Source organism: Malus domestica, chromosome 14, assembly GCF_042453785.1.
Source record: "Malus domestica chromosome 14, GDT2T_hap1".
In the NCBI taxonomy this organism is placed as follows: Eukaryota; Viridiplantae; Streptophyta; class Magnoliopsida; order Rosales; family Rosaceae; genus Malus; species Malus domestica.
Genome location: NC_091674.1, coordinates 30,499,192 through 30,514,906, shown reverse-complemented (window position 1 = coordinate 30,514,906; position 15,715 = coordinate 30,499,192). Strand labels below are relative to the sequence as shown.

The following is a 15,715-nucleotide window of genomic DNA, read 5'->3' as shown; positions in this document are numbered from 1 at the left end:
GGACTTGCTTTTATTAGTAGCCAAAGTATATAGGCCCGTGTGAGATCAAAGTACCTTGCCAGCCGTTCCCATGTGTGAATTTCAATTACCACACATACTCCATGTCATCTCAGTTGTTTTGTCTACCCATTTGGCTTGAAAATTCACTGTGTGTATGAAACTCAACAGCCACACATATTTAACGTTACCTCGATTGTATTATCCAAGTGTTTGATTTGAAAACTCGCCAGAGGCAAGTGAACAAGTTGAAATGAATCTCACATCTTTTCATACTAAAAAAATTGTTACTAACAAAATCCAAAGAGCATCCCGCCATGCAAATCCAAAATTTAATTTTCATTGCATAAATTAAATAGTTTGTTGTTAGATATCTATCGCTTCATCGCAATTTGATGTTATTATATTCATGATTCATGACCCCCTACGACAAACCTCATTCATGTTCAATTATCCACTAGTCCACTGTCTCCAAAAAATTAATTTTTTTTTTTGGCAATAGAAAATTCAAAAAGGTTTTCTCATTGTTTGAAATTCTAATGGTATACGTGGCTATGTGCTTATTTTTTATTAGTGTACATCATTAGTATGTAAATTAGGTTTTTATTTTTTTATTTTTTTATTTTTTTTGTAAATTAGGTTTAAAAATTGGCTTAATTAGAATATTTTACATTTTTTAAACTTGTTTAGACTAAATATATGTTCTTTTACTAATATTAGTTTAACTAACGTCTTGTTATTAGTAAAAAAAGAGTAACTATTTTTTTGTTATTATATTTAATTAGTTTATTCATTCATTAAAAAGTCATTAATATTTTCATAAGAAAACTTCATCAATTTTGTTATTATTTTACGCACAGTTTAGATTCTAAACGTACCAAGAAACAAAATGTACCAGGAATCCAAATATATCAACCAATATTATCTATAATTAAACATACCAATATAATCAAACCTACTTCTAATAAAATTGTAGAGAAAATATTTAAAGAAAACTAATGAAAATAACTTGAAAATTTTGAGTTTTAACGAAAATGACAAAATAAAGGGTAAAATAAATTGTATCAGGATTGAATTTTTAGTGTTAAAATATGATTTTTAATTAAAATTAACAGTACCAGAAGTTTTTCGTTAAAGTTCTTAAATATTTAATCAAATTCTTAAAAGAAACATAAGCTTAACAAACGAAATTGAAATCGATTGCACTACAAAGCCCAAATGAGCCCAAAAGTAACAGAAATTAAAAAAAGCCCATGTTTAAACCCAAACGTTTGTTGGGCCATTAAACCCAACTTGGAAAAGCAGGACGTATTTAACGAAAAAAAAAATTCATTAATTCCCAAAAGAACTCATTCGTTAATCGTTACTAGAGCGCGCCTGAACGCTCACGCCTCCCGCACTCTCACCGTCGCACACAATGTCTCCTCCCTCCGATGACGACCAAGACCAGTTTTCCGTCGACGAAGAAGAAGAAGACGATGACCTTTTCGAAGCGGATATGGAAGCCCTACGGCGGGCCTGTATGCTCACCGGCACGAGCCCCGACGACCTCAAAAACGACGGCGGCGACGGCAACGACGACGAACGCCAAGCTTCTGCCGACTCAGAGTCCGACTCCGACGCCGACGCCGACGACGATGACCTCGAGTTGCTCCGCCAAATAAGGAGCCGGTTCTCGAATTCTTCCGACGCGTGCGAGCCTCTGTCTCTGAAGCCCTTGTGTACTTTGCCACCTGATGCCTCCGGCGACGAGGAGGACGATTACCAGACGCTCCTCGCCATTAGGAAACGTTTCTCAGCCTACGGGAACGGTATGCTTTACACACAATGTATATGCTTGTTTGTATTTGATGCGAAAAGTTTAGCTTTGATGAATTGGTTGATATTGGGTAGGTGCTGGAATCAAACTAGTTCATCAGGATAAGGACCTGTAATTACTTAGGGAACGGTAATTAAGTAACTTTTTCTTGTCGTTGCACAACTCCGCCTATGTAATTTTACATTCCCGGTCCCAAGCCCGGATAAAGGAGGAGGGGGAGGGCGTCAGGTAGTCGACAGCCGGCACTCCATGATCACGTCGAATCCTTATGAAAATGAATCCAGAACAAAATCGCGCTAAAGCTAGGGCGTCACCCGTAAGTGGCGCGCTGTGTGGCCCGAGCACAGTGATAAGTGAGCAAGGGTCGCTGTATCTCCATCGGCACCCGGATGCAGTGTTAAATGAGCAAGGGGGCCGTAGAAACTTCTTTTCGAACGACTCCACTCAAAGTTGTTTGGGAGCATATGCTCCTATCAACTTTACACGGGACACACAAAAGAAGTACTTTGATCCTATTAGACGGGGGAGGGTGAAGAAGCTAGGACAGAAGGGTAGAGTTCAAGAGAGCAAAATGCGTTTAGGAACGTGGAATATAGGAACCTTAACGGGAAAATCTATGGAAGTAGTGGAAGTTATGGTGAGGAGAAGGATAAATATTATGTGCCTACAAGAAACTAAGTGGGTTGGTAGTAAGGCAAAGGATCTAGAAAACTCAGGGTTTAAACTTTGGTATTCGGGCACAAATAGAACGAGAAACGGTGTTGGCATCATCGTGGACAAGACCTTGACACAAGATGTTGTAGATGTCAAGAGGGTAGGAGATAGAATCATGGCAATCAAGATTGTAATAGGACAAGAACTTATCAATGTGATTAGTGCGTACGCACCTCAAGTAGGGTTGGATACGAGTTCGAAGGAGAAATTTTGGGAAGACCTTGGAGACTTGGTGCAAGGAATTGCTCAGACGGAGAAGTTATTTATAGGAGGAGATCTAAATGGACACGTGGGCAGGGAGACAGGCAACTATGGAGGTTTTCATGGTGGCCATGGTTTTGGAGAGAGAAACGAGGATGGGGAAGCTATCTTGGATTTTGCAATGGCATATGATCTCTTCTTAGCCAACACCTTCTTTAAGAAGAGAGAAGAACATGTGATCACCTACAAGAGTGGGTCGTCAAAAACACAAATAGATTTTCTTCTAATGAGGAAAAGGGATCGTATAACTTGTAAGGATTGCAAAGTTATACCAGGAGAGAGCGTGGCTAATCAACATCGCTTGTTGGTGATGGATGTACATATCAAAAGAGGGAGACAAAAGAACAAGACTTGGAAGTGCCCAAGGACTAGATGGTGGAATCTAAAAGAAGAAAAACAAGCCATTTTCAAAGAGAAGGTAATCACCCAATGTGTGTGGGATAGAGAGGGGGAAGCTAGCCAAATGTGGGATTCCATGGCTAGTTGTATCCGAAAAGTAGCAAAAGAGGTATTAGGAGAGTTCAAGGGCTTTGCCCCACACCAAAAGGAATCTTGGTGGTGGAATGAGGAGGTACAAACAAAGGTGAAGGCTAAGAAGGAATGTTGTAAAGCCTTATACAAGGAGAGGACCGATGAAAATGGTGAAAGGTATAGAAAAGCGAAGCAAGAGGCGAAGAAAGCGGTCAGAGAAGCTAAGTTAGCGGCTTACGACGATATGTATAAACGACTAGATACCAAAGAAGGAGAGTTGGATATCTATAAACTAGCTAGAGCAAGGGACCTAAACCAAGTGAGGTGCATCAAGGATGAGGATGGAAAGGTTCTTGCTACAGAGAACACGGTTAAAGACAGATGGAGAGGTTATTTTCATAATCTTTTCAATGAAGGACATGAAAGGAGTGCTTCTTTAGGGGAGTTGAGTAACTCAGAAGAGTGTAGAAACTACTCTTTTTATCGTCGAATCCGGAAGGAAGAAGTGGTTGTAGCTTTGAAGAAGATGAAGCATAGAAAAGCAATAGGCCCAGACGATATACCAATCGAAGTGTGGAAAGTTTTGGGAGAGACAGGTATAACATGGCTCACTGACCTTTTCAATAGGATTTTGAAAACGAAGAAGATGCCAAATGAGTGGCGAACGAGCACTTTGGTGCCTATCTACAAGAATAAGGGCGACGTACAAAATTGCATGAACTATAGGGGTATTAAGTTAATGAGTCATACAATGAAGCTCTGGGAGAGAGTCATTGAGCATAGATTGAGGCAAGAGACACGGGTTTCGGACAACCAATTCGGGTTCATGCCAGGGCGCTCAACCATGGAGGCAATCTATCTCTTACGAAGATTGATGGAAAGATATAGAGATGGGAAAAAGGATTTACACATGGTCTTTATAGATTTGGAAAAAGCGTATGATAGGGTCCCAAGAGACATTCTTTGGAGGATCTTAGAGAAGAAAGGAGTACGAGTAGCATATATCCAAGCTATAAAGGATATGTATGAAAGAGCAAAGACTGCCGTAAGAACTCATGAAGGACAAACCGAAAGCTTTCCCATAACTGTAGGATTACATCAAGGCTCATCCTTAAGTCCTTACCTTTTTGCGTTGGTAATGGATGAGTTAACAGGACATATTCAAGATGATATTCCTTGGTGTATGCTTTTCGCAGACGATATAGTGTTGATAGATGAAACTCAGGAAGGGGTAAATGCAAAGCTTAACCTTTGGAGAGAAGTGTTGGAATCTAAAGGTCTTCGCCTAAGCCGATCAAAGACAGAATATATGGAGTGCAAGTTCAGTGCAGATGGAGGCCAAAACGAGTTAGGGGTGAGGATCGGAGATCAAGAAATACCAAAGAGCGACCGTTTTCGTTACCTAGGATCTATCTTGCAAAAGAACGGAGAATTAGATGGAGATCTCAACCATAGAATACAAGCTGGATGGATGAAGTGGAAGAGTGCATCTGGCGTGTTGTGTGATCGCCGTATGCCACTGAAGCTCAAGGGAAAATTTTATAGGACGGCAATAAGGCCGGCGATGCTGTATGGCACAGAATGTTGGGCGGTGAAGCATCAACACGTACACAAAATGGGTGTAGCGGAGATGAGGATGCTTCGTTGGATGTGTGGGCACACGAGAAAGGATAAGATTAGGAATGAGGATATCTGGGGTAAAGTAGGAGTAGCCGAAATTGAAGGAAAGATGAGAGAAAATCGGTTACGGTGGTTTGAACATGTGCAAAGAAGGCCTACTGACACTCCGATTAGAAGATGCGACTATGGGACAGAGGTTCAGGGCCGAAGGGGTAGAGGAAGACCTAGGAAAACTTTGGAAGAGACTCTAAGAAAAGACTTAGAGTACTTGGATCTAACGAAGGACATGACACAGGACCGAGCACAATGGCGTTCTAAGATTCATATAGCCGATCCCACTCAGTGACTTGGATTTTCCAAGTCTCCAACCGAGAAGTTTTCCTCACTCGAAAAATTAAGGGAACACTACCCCAACCTACATGCTCCACTCAGAAAGCTTCAACATACAAGCTTCAACAAAAGAAAATTCAAAGAACTTAGCGAAGAAGGCTTTGGTGTATTTAACACAATACGTTGAAATGAAGGAAAACTTATTTATTGATATCCCCGATAAGCTACAAATATGTACATATACATGAGTCAAAATAAACAAACAAGATGGAGCCTTCACAAAGGTTGCTTAGGAGAAGTCTCAGCAGTCGGTAGAGCCCCAGAAAGAGAAGGCATCGGAGGGGGATCATTCGGAGCCTCAGTACTGGACAGAACCCTAGAAGGAGGAGGCGTCAGAGGTTGATCATTTGGAGCTTCATTACGCGGTACAGCCCCAGAAGACGAAGACAATAAATGCCTTTGGAACAAACCCACAAATCTCTGATGATCAAGTAAAACCTGACCATCAGTTTCCTTCATCTGGTCAAGCTTCCTCTTCATGTTTGTAGCATAGTCATGTGCGAGCCGGTGCAACTGTTTATTCTCATGCTTGAGCCCTCTAATCTCCTGTTTGAGACTCATCACTTCGGCCGCCAATGATTCAACTTGACGGGTTCGAGCAAATAGGCGTTGGGCCATATTAGACACAGAACCTGCACACTGAACACTGAGAGCCAGTGAATCCTTAACAGCTAACTCATCAGACCGTTTGGAAAGTAGTCTGTTATCTTTGGGAGTGAGAAGGTTCCTGGCCACCACCGCAGCGGTCATATCATTCTTCATCACGGAATCCCCAACGGTAAGAGGACCAGTAGGGGAGACGAAGGATGGGCGCCATATGTTGTCTGGAGAAGGCGGGGCTGCCTCTTCAACAAGGTTCAAGTCAAAACGACGGTCGGAGGGGCCAGACATTTTCAAAGGTATTGAAGAGAGAAGAGGTCGGACAAATCAAGATCTTAGAAGTGCAAGAATGAAGCTTCTACTGGTGGAGATTCAAGTGTGCTTTGGAACTTAATGCCAGCCCCTATAAAAAGCTGCACTCGACGGAGCTTCAGACATTGAAGAGGCGCCTGCTCAGAAATCGAAGAGGCGTTTGCTTTCTCAAAAGCTGGGCTGCTTAGAGACCACGAGGGTTGATCTCATAAATCGAAGAGGTGTTTGCTTTCTCAAAAGTTGGGCTGCTCAAAGACCACGAAAGCCGATCTCAGAAATCGAAGAGGCGCTCGCTTCCTCAAAAGCTGGGCTCCTCAGAGACCACGAGGGCCGATCTTAGAAATCGAAGAGGCACCTACTTTTCCAGCCTTGTCAGCACCTGTCACACGCACACTCAGCTTTGTGGAAATTATGGGTATTCTGTCGAAGACTTCTGGGGAAGTAGAAAACACATGAATCTTACTGTCCAATCACCCACTTCCCACACGCAGCAATAGCTCATGGGTACCACAGATAACTTTGCCAAAGTTCTCTGCCAAAGTTGAGCACGTGAAGCTTGCAGCTCCCACTACATCGCTCTGACCAAGAAGGGTAAAAGAATAGCAAAGAAACAGCACTAACAAAGTTTAGACCCATAAATTTTGAAGGTCTAGCTACCATATTATTACCCACAAGGGTAAAGGAACAGTACCACTGTTGGATAATTGGAAAGTCCCTGTGTGTCAACCTCTGTGCCTCGTGGCAAGGTAGACTAGCAAACATGCCCAACCTTTACTCACATTCGAGAAAACACTCCCAATAAGATTGCTTGCTCCAAAATCGAAGAGGCACCGTCCTCCGAATCTCGAGAGCCAGACTCCCAACATGACTACTTTCTCAAAAATCGAAGAGAGGGTAAAGGAACAGTACCATTGCTGGATAATTGGAAAGTCCCTGTGTGTCAACCTCTGTGCTTCGTGGCAAGGTAGACTAGCAAACATGCCCAACCTTTACTCACATTCGAGAAAACACTCCCAACAAGATTGCTTGCTCCAAAATCGAAGAGGCACCGCCCTCCGAATCTCGAGAGCCAGACTCCCAACATGATTACTTTCTCAAAAATCGAAGAGACATTGCTCCTCGAATCTCGAGAGCCAGACCCCCAGCATGATTGCTTTCTCAAAAATCGAAGAGGCATCGTTCTCCGAATCAATCGAAGAGGCGCTCGCTTTCTCAAAAGCTGGGCTGCTCAGAGACCACGAGGGCCGATCTCAGAAATCGAAGAGGCACCTTCTTTTCTAGCCTTGTCAGCACCTGTCACACGCACACTTAGCTTTGCGAAGACTTCTGGTGAAGTAGAAAGCACATGAATCTTACTGTTCAATCACCCACTTCCTACACGCAACAATAGCTCATGGGTACCACAGATAACTTTGTCAAAGTCTCTGCCAAAGTTGAGCACGTGAAGCTTGCAGCTCCCACTACATCGCTCTGACCAAGAAAGGTAAAAGAATAGCAAAGAAACAGCACTAACAAAGTTTAGACACATAAATTTTGAAGGTCTAGCTACCATATTATTACCCACAAGGGTAAAGGAACAGTACCACTGCTGGATAATTGGAAAGTCCCTGTGTGTCAACCTCCGTGCTTCGTGGCAAGGTAGACTAGCAAACATGCCCAACCTTTACTCACATCCGAGAAAACACTCCCAACAAGATTGCTTACTCCAAAATCAAAGAGGCACCGCCTTCCGAATCTCGAGAGCCAGACTCCCAACATGATTACTTTCTCAAAAATCGAAGAGACACTGCTTCCCGAATCTCGAGAGCCAGACCCCCACCATGATTGCTTTCTCAAAAATCGAAGAAGCATCGTTCTCCGAATCTCGAGAGCCAGATACCACATACCACTTTTTCAAAGTGCTCTGACAGAGTTAAAACATGTGAAGCTGGCAGCTCCCACTACCGTGCTATGACCAAGCAGGGTAAAGGAATAGCATTACTACTTGTTGTTAGGGAGACTCCTATATATGTCGACCTCCATCCCCAACGGACAGGCAGACCTGCAAAAATGCTCAACCCTTCCTCATATCTGAGAGGGCACTCCCAACGAAGCCTTTCGAAATATTCAGCTTTCTTTCCCCCCGATAATACCTTTGCAAACAAGCTATACTAGAGCAAGAATATCTCATATCATCAGGGTTAAAAGCAAGAGTATCCCATATCATGCTTTTTCCCTGTCTTTTCCTTTGGCCTTGTTTTTACCTGCAAGACAAGGAGAAAGAGAGCAATCAGTCAGCACTTGAAATCAAGCTCCCAGCCAGGAACTGACAGCCTGGAACCCCTTACCTGATTACTTACCTGGCATTGCTCTCGAGTACTCATCTTCAACATCTTATGTTGCCAGGGAAGATACCGCATCTGCTTGAGGAACAGATAGGGCAAGTGCGAAGGATACAAGGAAGCATGTGGAGACAAGCGTAACAGCACACGTGCCGATCCATCCATTACTCTGTCAAAAGCAAAAGTATCCCATATCATCAGGGTCGAACGTACTCTAGATTTGATGGACTTGTTTTGACCCTCAAATTCTTCAGTCGGCCTTATACTCTGGAGGAAACCAGAAAACCCTCCAGCTCAGTTCAAGAATAAGCCTGTGGAAAGTTACTTCTTCAAAAGCAAAAGTATCCCATATCATCTCTTCTCATTTTTCTTCTCTTTATCCTTCATGCTGCTGCAAGATGGGGAGAAGGTGAACAATCAGCCGGAGCTCTGATTGCTTACCTTGTCTGTCACCTTTTTCAGCAAATCCCCTAGCTCGGCGACTTGGGGGACTCCTACTACATGGTTTGTATCGCGCTTGACCAAGCCTGAAACTACAAGTAAGCTTCAAGTGAAATTGATATATTACCTTGTGCATCTCCATCAGTTAAAGATACCACCCCTGGATGGAGGAAGAGTACTTCCAGAGAAGCTGCCACATCTACCTATGAGACAGATAAGGCAAGTCAAGATGATACCACACTCCGATACTTAGAAGTTTCGTGATTACGAGATCATTCTCCCACAATATTTCCTAATGTCATTTGTACTCTAATGTCATTTGTACTAAATCATTCACTTGTACTCACTAAAGGAGAGCTTGAACCTATGTACTTGTGTAAACCCTTCACAATTAATGAGAACTCTTCTATTCCGTGGACGTAGCCAATCTGGGTGAACCACGTACATCTTGTGTTTGCTTTCCTATCTCTATCCATTTATATACTTATCCACACTAATGACCGGAGCAATTTAGCGAAGATCACAAAAAGCGACCGTTTTCGCTACCTAGGATCTATCTTACAAGAGAACGGAGAATTAGATGGAGATCTCAACCATAGAATACGAGCTGGATGGATGAAGTGTAAGAGTGCATCCAGCATTGTTGTGTGACCGTCGTAGGCCACTGAAGCTCAAGGGAAAATTTTATAAGACGGCAATAAGGCCAGCGATGTTGTATGGCACAGAATGTTGGGCGGTGAAACATCAACACGTACACAAAATGGGTGTAGCAGAGATGAGGATGCTTCGTGGGATGTGTGGGCACACGAGAAAGGATAAGATTGAGAGTGAGGATATCCGAGGTAAAGTAGGAGTAGCCGAAATTGAAGGAAAGATGAGAGAAAATCGGTTCCGGTGATTTGGACATGTGCAAAGAAGGCCGACTGACGCTCCGGTTCGAAGATGTGACTACGGGACAGAGGTTCAGGGCCGAAGGGGTAGAGGAAGACCTAGGAAAACTTTGGAAGAGACTCTAAGAAAAGGCTTAGAGTACTTGGATCTAACGGAGGACATGACACAAAACCGAGCGCAATGGCGTTCTAGGATTCATATAGCCGACCCCACTTAGTGGGAAAAGGCTTTGTTGTTGTTGTTGTTGTTGTTTCTTGTCGTTGCACCTTGATTCGAAATTCACTCCAAAGCCGTACACTTCAGGAACAAGGATATGTAAATTTGTAATCTTTAGCTATCACTGAGTAACTAAAAGGTGTAGCATTTTTTAGCTACATCAGGGTTTGGAACTTTGGAGTACGATTTTAAGGATTCATCCTCTGAAATCGACTCATTTGAGGTCGGTTTTGTGGCAAGCATTGGAATGATACTTTTTGGCTCAATGCCACAAAGAAAATGGTGTTTTATTCGAAGTTTGTTGTATATTTGCATGATTGAATTGGAGCTAAATCGAGTTCCTGAGTCCCTTTCCTGATCTGATGGTACTTGAAGTTGAATGGATATGCTTAAATATTTTGTTGTCATCTTTTTGCAAGATTTCATGTCCTCATCCCCACTTTAATTGTACCTCAGACAATATTATTTGGATTTTCAGATACTCTAGAAAATGATACGAAACAGGTTGGTTCCTGTTGCAAATCGGTGAAGGAAACTTGTTATGAAATTTCTGCTATTAGAAATGATGCTCTTGAAAGGTTTCCAGATCCTGAAGATGCTGACCTGGCCACCAAACCACTGAGTGACAATGCAGAGGGACAGTCTTCTGCGTTGATTGTGTGGAATCAGTCAGATTCTTGCAGCACGTCCATGTTGCCACGCAAAGACTCGAGCTTCCCAAAGGCTGCTCAGGTGTTTATGGATGCCATTAAGAAGAATAGGGCTAGTCAGAAATTTATCCGGAATAAGTTGATCCAAATTGAAGCAAAAATTGAGGAGAACAGAAAATTGAAGGAACGTGTTAAAATCCTTAAAGACTTTCAGGTTTCTTGCAAAAGACGAACTTGGGAATCACTGTCCCAAAAGAAGGATCCTCGTGTCCAGTTAATTTTACCGAAAGGGCCAAGGGATTCCAGGGATTCAAAGGTTAGTTGCTTATTTTTATAAGCCGTTCCTAAGTTCTCTCAAATCTGTTTTGATGATTATTCATTTTTTGGTATTTTTGAATTAATTTTGTACTTTAGGTTTAGGAGTAGTTGGTCAGAATATACTCTAAAGTTCCACTTGTAATAATATTCAGCCCTGTGATTGTCATTTTCCGTGACAATCTTAATATGATTGTTTTATGGGACATTTTCATTTTTTTTGTTTGTTTCTCCTTTTATTATAGTATCTCTAAATTATCTTGGCCTCATAATTTTGATCAGCTCAATCGATGTTTTAATTGTTATGCTTGAACATCTTAGTCTGTGGTGTAGTGAAAGAGTAAGTAAAAGAACCGTGTTGATTACTAATCACTTGGCCTAAGGTTGCATTAGTGTTTGAAAAGAAATGTTCTAATTCCTTTCAGCAAGACTGTTCGCTTTTATTACTGATGTTTTCTAGCTTCCTTCTAATACCTGGGATACCTATTGTTTCTGCAGGTTCATTACAAAAAGATCTCAGCTTTGTTATATGGCCCAGAAGAGAACTCTCATGTCGCTAATTACAGAATGACGATGAAAAAATATCTGGATTCATTATGTCGAAAAAAATGGTCAAAGGTAGAAAAAGAAGCCCTTGAAAAGGGTATAAAGCAACAATTTCAAGAAATGGTGCTCCAATCTTCTGTTGATGAATCAAGGTTTGTTAGGTCTTATTTTATTTCTTATGGTGGCATGTTACGTGATTTTTAATGTGTTCTGTGAAACCAAACAGAAGTTTTGAAGGTTCTGAACGAGCGTTAATATAGTTTTATTTTTGACATTCATGGACGGGAGGCATATGTTCATCAAATAAAAGATGGAAGGCATATATCTCTATCCCAATATATTATAAGTACAATTCCAACGATGTGATTCATTATGGTTTGTAGGAGAGTGTGAGTGTAGAATGCCTTTGTTTGTCAAGCTCGTTCTTGGTTGAATACAAAAGGAGAACGTGATTACCTTGACTGCAAGCTGTAATTTTTTTTATATAATGGAACTTTACATTGTTTCTTAAACATGCGTTCTCTGACTCCATATAATCCTTGACAGTTTTTCCGAGAGACCTTGTGGAGAATCTAATCATATTGATGACATTTTGGCTTCAATCAAAGGTCTTGAAATTACCCCAGAAATTATCAGAGAGTTCCTGCCTAAGGTTAAATGGGAACAGTTGGCTTCCATGTATCTCCCGGGTCGTTCTGGTGCAGAATGTGAAACAAGGTATGAGATATTTTAATGGTTCCTTCTTGTTGCAGAATTAAACTTTCTAATGGGTTATTCATTTTCATTTTTCTATGTTGCCCAAAATTTGAAATAAGTTTCTTTGTTGAATCAGTATGTTGGCATACATCATAAATACATATAAAATATTTATATTATATGTTATCTGAGTGCAACCTTGGAATGAGACCTTAGCTGAGTATATGGTTTATCACACTTCCAACTTTATGTTTATATTTCTACAAAAATAGTCGGTATGGTAACTTCGTTTCATAATATTTGTGTGATGAACAAGTACGATTAAGTAAGCAACTGAACTTAAGAGGTTTTATTATACCTATTGCCATTTTACTGGAATGGGTTTTGTTTCGCACCTCAAAGTGTGCCGTTCTTGACTGGTGTTTTTGTCTCTATTGATTTTCCTGAAGCATTTGTATCCTTCAATGAAGCGAGTTTTGGCAGATGTCTATGGGGTCATCATCACAGACACATTTACTATTGTTGGATTTAATTAAAAAATGCAAGGTCAGCATTGGTCATAAAGGTGGGACCCATACATGGCATGTATTTTACTCATAAATGTGTGTTGAGCGTGCCTGTGATGATTGCCATCACAGATGTCTGTGATGCTTTCATTAACTGTGTTTGTCAGTCCACAATAACCGTATTCAAATGGCAGCATCTTCCGTTTCTTTTAGTTTGATTTATCTAATTCATCCTTGCAGGTGGTTGAACTGGGAGGATCCTTTAATCAATCGTAAATCATGGACTGCAAAAGAGGACAAGAATCTTCTGTATTTTGTCCAGGAGAAGGGGATCAATAATTGGTTTGATATTGCAGTATCATTGGGGACAAACAGGACTCCGTTTCAGTGCTTGGCACGGTATCAAAGGAGCCTAAATGCTTCCATACTTAAACGGGAGTGGACCAAGGATGAGGATGCAAGACTTCGCTCTGCTGTAGAAACTTTGGGTGAGGGTAATTGGCAGGCTATAGCTTCTGCATTGGGAGGACGAGCTGGCACCCAGTGCTCTAATAGGTTCGTTTTTCTGTCTGTTTATTTTCAAAACTTTTGGAGCCCCCTATCGCTAACTCAAGAATCCCATTTCATGCTATTTTGCATTCATCATTCCGTCTATTAGAATCTGGTTTTCTTATGGCAGCATATTTCATACTTCACAGATGGAAGAAATCTCTTCACCCAACCAAGAAAAGAGAAGGTAGGTGGACTCCGGAGGAAGACAAATGTCTGAAAGTAGCTCAAATGCTTTTTGGACCAAAAAATTGGAATAAAACAGCTCAATTTGTGCCAGGTCGAACTCAATCACAGTGTAGAGATAGGTACTGCTACCTCTTCTCAAGTTAAGCTCAGAAACTACCATTTGGAGAAAATTGTTAATTTTTTATATCTTTTGGCAGATATGTCAACTCTTTAGAACCATCTTTGAACTATGGTGAATGGGCTGAAGAAGAGGACTCAAGATTGAGAGCAGCAATCGAGGAACATGGATATTGCTGGTCCAAAGTTGCTGCATGTGTGCCTCGACGTACTGATAATATGTGCTGGAGGTATGACTTCTTGATTTTGTTAAATTGATTTATTGAACCCTTTTGTTGCCTGTACTTATTTTGTCTTGGTTTCATTTTGACCAGGAGATGTAAGGTTTTATATCCAGAAGAAGTGCTCTTGCTCAAAGAACAGAAGAAAATCAAGAAGGTTGCTCTTATGTGCAACTTTGTTGATCGGGAGGAAGAGCGTCCAGCCCTTGGCCCCAATGATTTTCTTCCACCGATTGATACTTCAACCAAAACTCTAACTTATCCTAAGAAGCAGAATGGAAAATTAAGGTATAATGTTCAAATGCCCAGAAAATTATGTTTGCGATTTTCCCCACCTCTGTTATGTTGAAGCCAACAAAATGTATTTCTACAAGCTTTCTTATATTTTTCGGTTTCTTGTATTAATAAGTGGAGAATGCATACAATATTGTGATATTCTATCTCTGCTTTATATCGTACTTACCATATCTTCCTTTTATTCAATGCAGCAAAGTTCCGAACAAGACTAGGTCCGGGAGGAATAAAAACAATAGTGAAAGTTGTTCAGATGCTCATGGGATAGATAATTCTGATCAAGTTGAGACATCCAACGGACATGATGCGCCAAATAAGAAGAATAATGTTCGTAAACAGCGGCGTAGAAGGCGCAAAAGTACTGAGCCAACAGGAGAGGGTCAGGTTATTGTACCTGTTCCTGATGAGCACGTTACACACAAAGAAGAACAGAGGGAAACGTCTTGTTCTGATCAGATTGTCGGAACATCAGATGGAGATGATACTACACTTGCTGTCTTTCAACGCAATAAATCAAAGAAGAGAAATCTTGGGCCTCCCTCAAATGATACGAGAAAGAAGAGAAAGCTTGTAGTTTCTGATTGTTCTGTTCAAGATTCCCCCACCAACAATATCCAGAAGGGAGCTGGATCACATCCTGAAGCAGCCATCATGGTTTGCGACAGCGAGCAAGGTGGACTAAAGTTAGACAGCGAGCGGAATGTTACCTTCCAAGAACCTGTGATCACAGTGGCGGGCGTTAGTCCAAAAAGTGATCATGATGCTGATGATGTTCTTGCTTCCTTGGGGAAGAAGAAATCAAAGAAGAAGCGCCCTCAAACTTCCAAAAGCCGTCCTCAAACTTCCAAAAGCCGTCCTTCAAGTGCGACAATGAAATCAGAATCGCTTCCAAAAGGAGTTGGTCTAGGAAAAGGAGAGGGGCTTGATCACTGTGAACCTGTGAGCGAAACAGGGAGCAATGGTGCCGAAGGTGATCATGAGGATGGTGATATGACACTAGCTTGCTTTCTACGAAACAAATCAAAGAAGAGGCGGCGTCAATGCGGTTAAGCACAGATACTTTGATCTACAGAGGTAAAGTCTACCGCTTATGCCGAGAATTTGGAGCTAGGATGCCTGTGTTACTGATGCTACTACGGCTCTTATACATTGACTGCTTTTTCCTCACAGCAGCCGGAGAGAAGGAAGACACAATTCCTTCGGAGTTTTTGCGAGATTCTTTTTGTCCGACGAGTTTTGTGAGATGTGCATGTGTTTTGCGGAGTTGAGCGACCAGTTTTGATGACTTCTTACAACTGTATAGCTTTTTTTTTTCAAAAGTGAAATTTGGTTTTCTGGATCCCTCATTCCCTTTGGACACTTTTTTTTCTAATTATAAGGAACATAACAATATTTTTCGAACATAATTTCTTTTTTATAATTAACTTCTAATTTTTAGTGGGAACTGCTTTTTTAGAGTGTACAGTTCTCGTTTTTCAATGATCATGTTTCAACTTTCAGAGTAATTTGTATATTGCGTTGTTATTCATTCTTTTTTATTTTTAAGAAACGATATTATTTACACTATGGATGAGGGAGA

The 15,715-nt window shown here is 41.3% G+C and overlaps 1 protein-coding gene across 2 annotated transcripts; it reads left to right on the top strand.

The window, feature by feature from the left end:
* The first annotated feature begins 1,338 nt into the window (after positions 1–1,338).
* On the top strand, positions 1,339–15,580 carry LOC103455609 (uncharacterized). Of its 2 annotated transcripts, XM_029092874.2 has the most exons (10): positions 1,339–1,808; positions 10,532–11,019; positions 11,517–11,716; positions 12,111–12,281; positions 13,007–13,321; positions 13,465–13,623; positions 13,702–13,851; positions 13,936–14,130; positions 14,331–15,210; positions 15,307–15,580. In XM_029092874.2, exons 1-9 carry the CDS (start codon positions 1,415–1,417, stop codon positions 15,184–15,186), a joined length of 2,928 nt encoding a protein of 975 aa, XP_028948707.1. In that variant the 5' UTR covers positions 1,339–1,414; the 3' UTR covers positions 15,187–15,210; positions 15,307–15,580. The 2 variants fall into 2 exon arrangements, with proteins under 2 accessions (XP_028948707.1, XP_028948706.1); XM_029092873.2 differs by having other exon boundaries at positions 14,331–15,580.
* Positions 15,581–15,715: the final 135 nt, after the last annotated feature.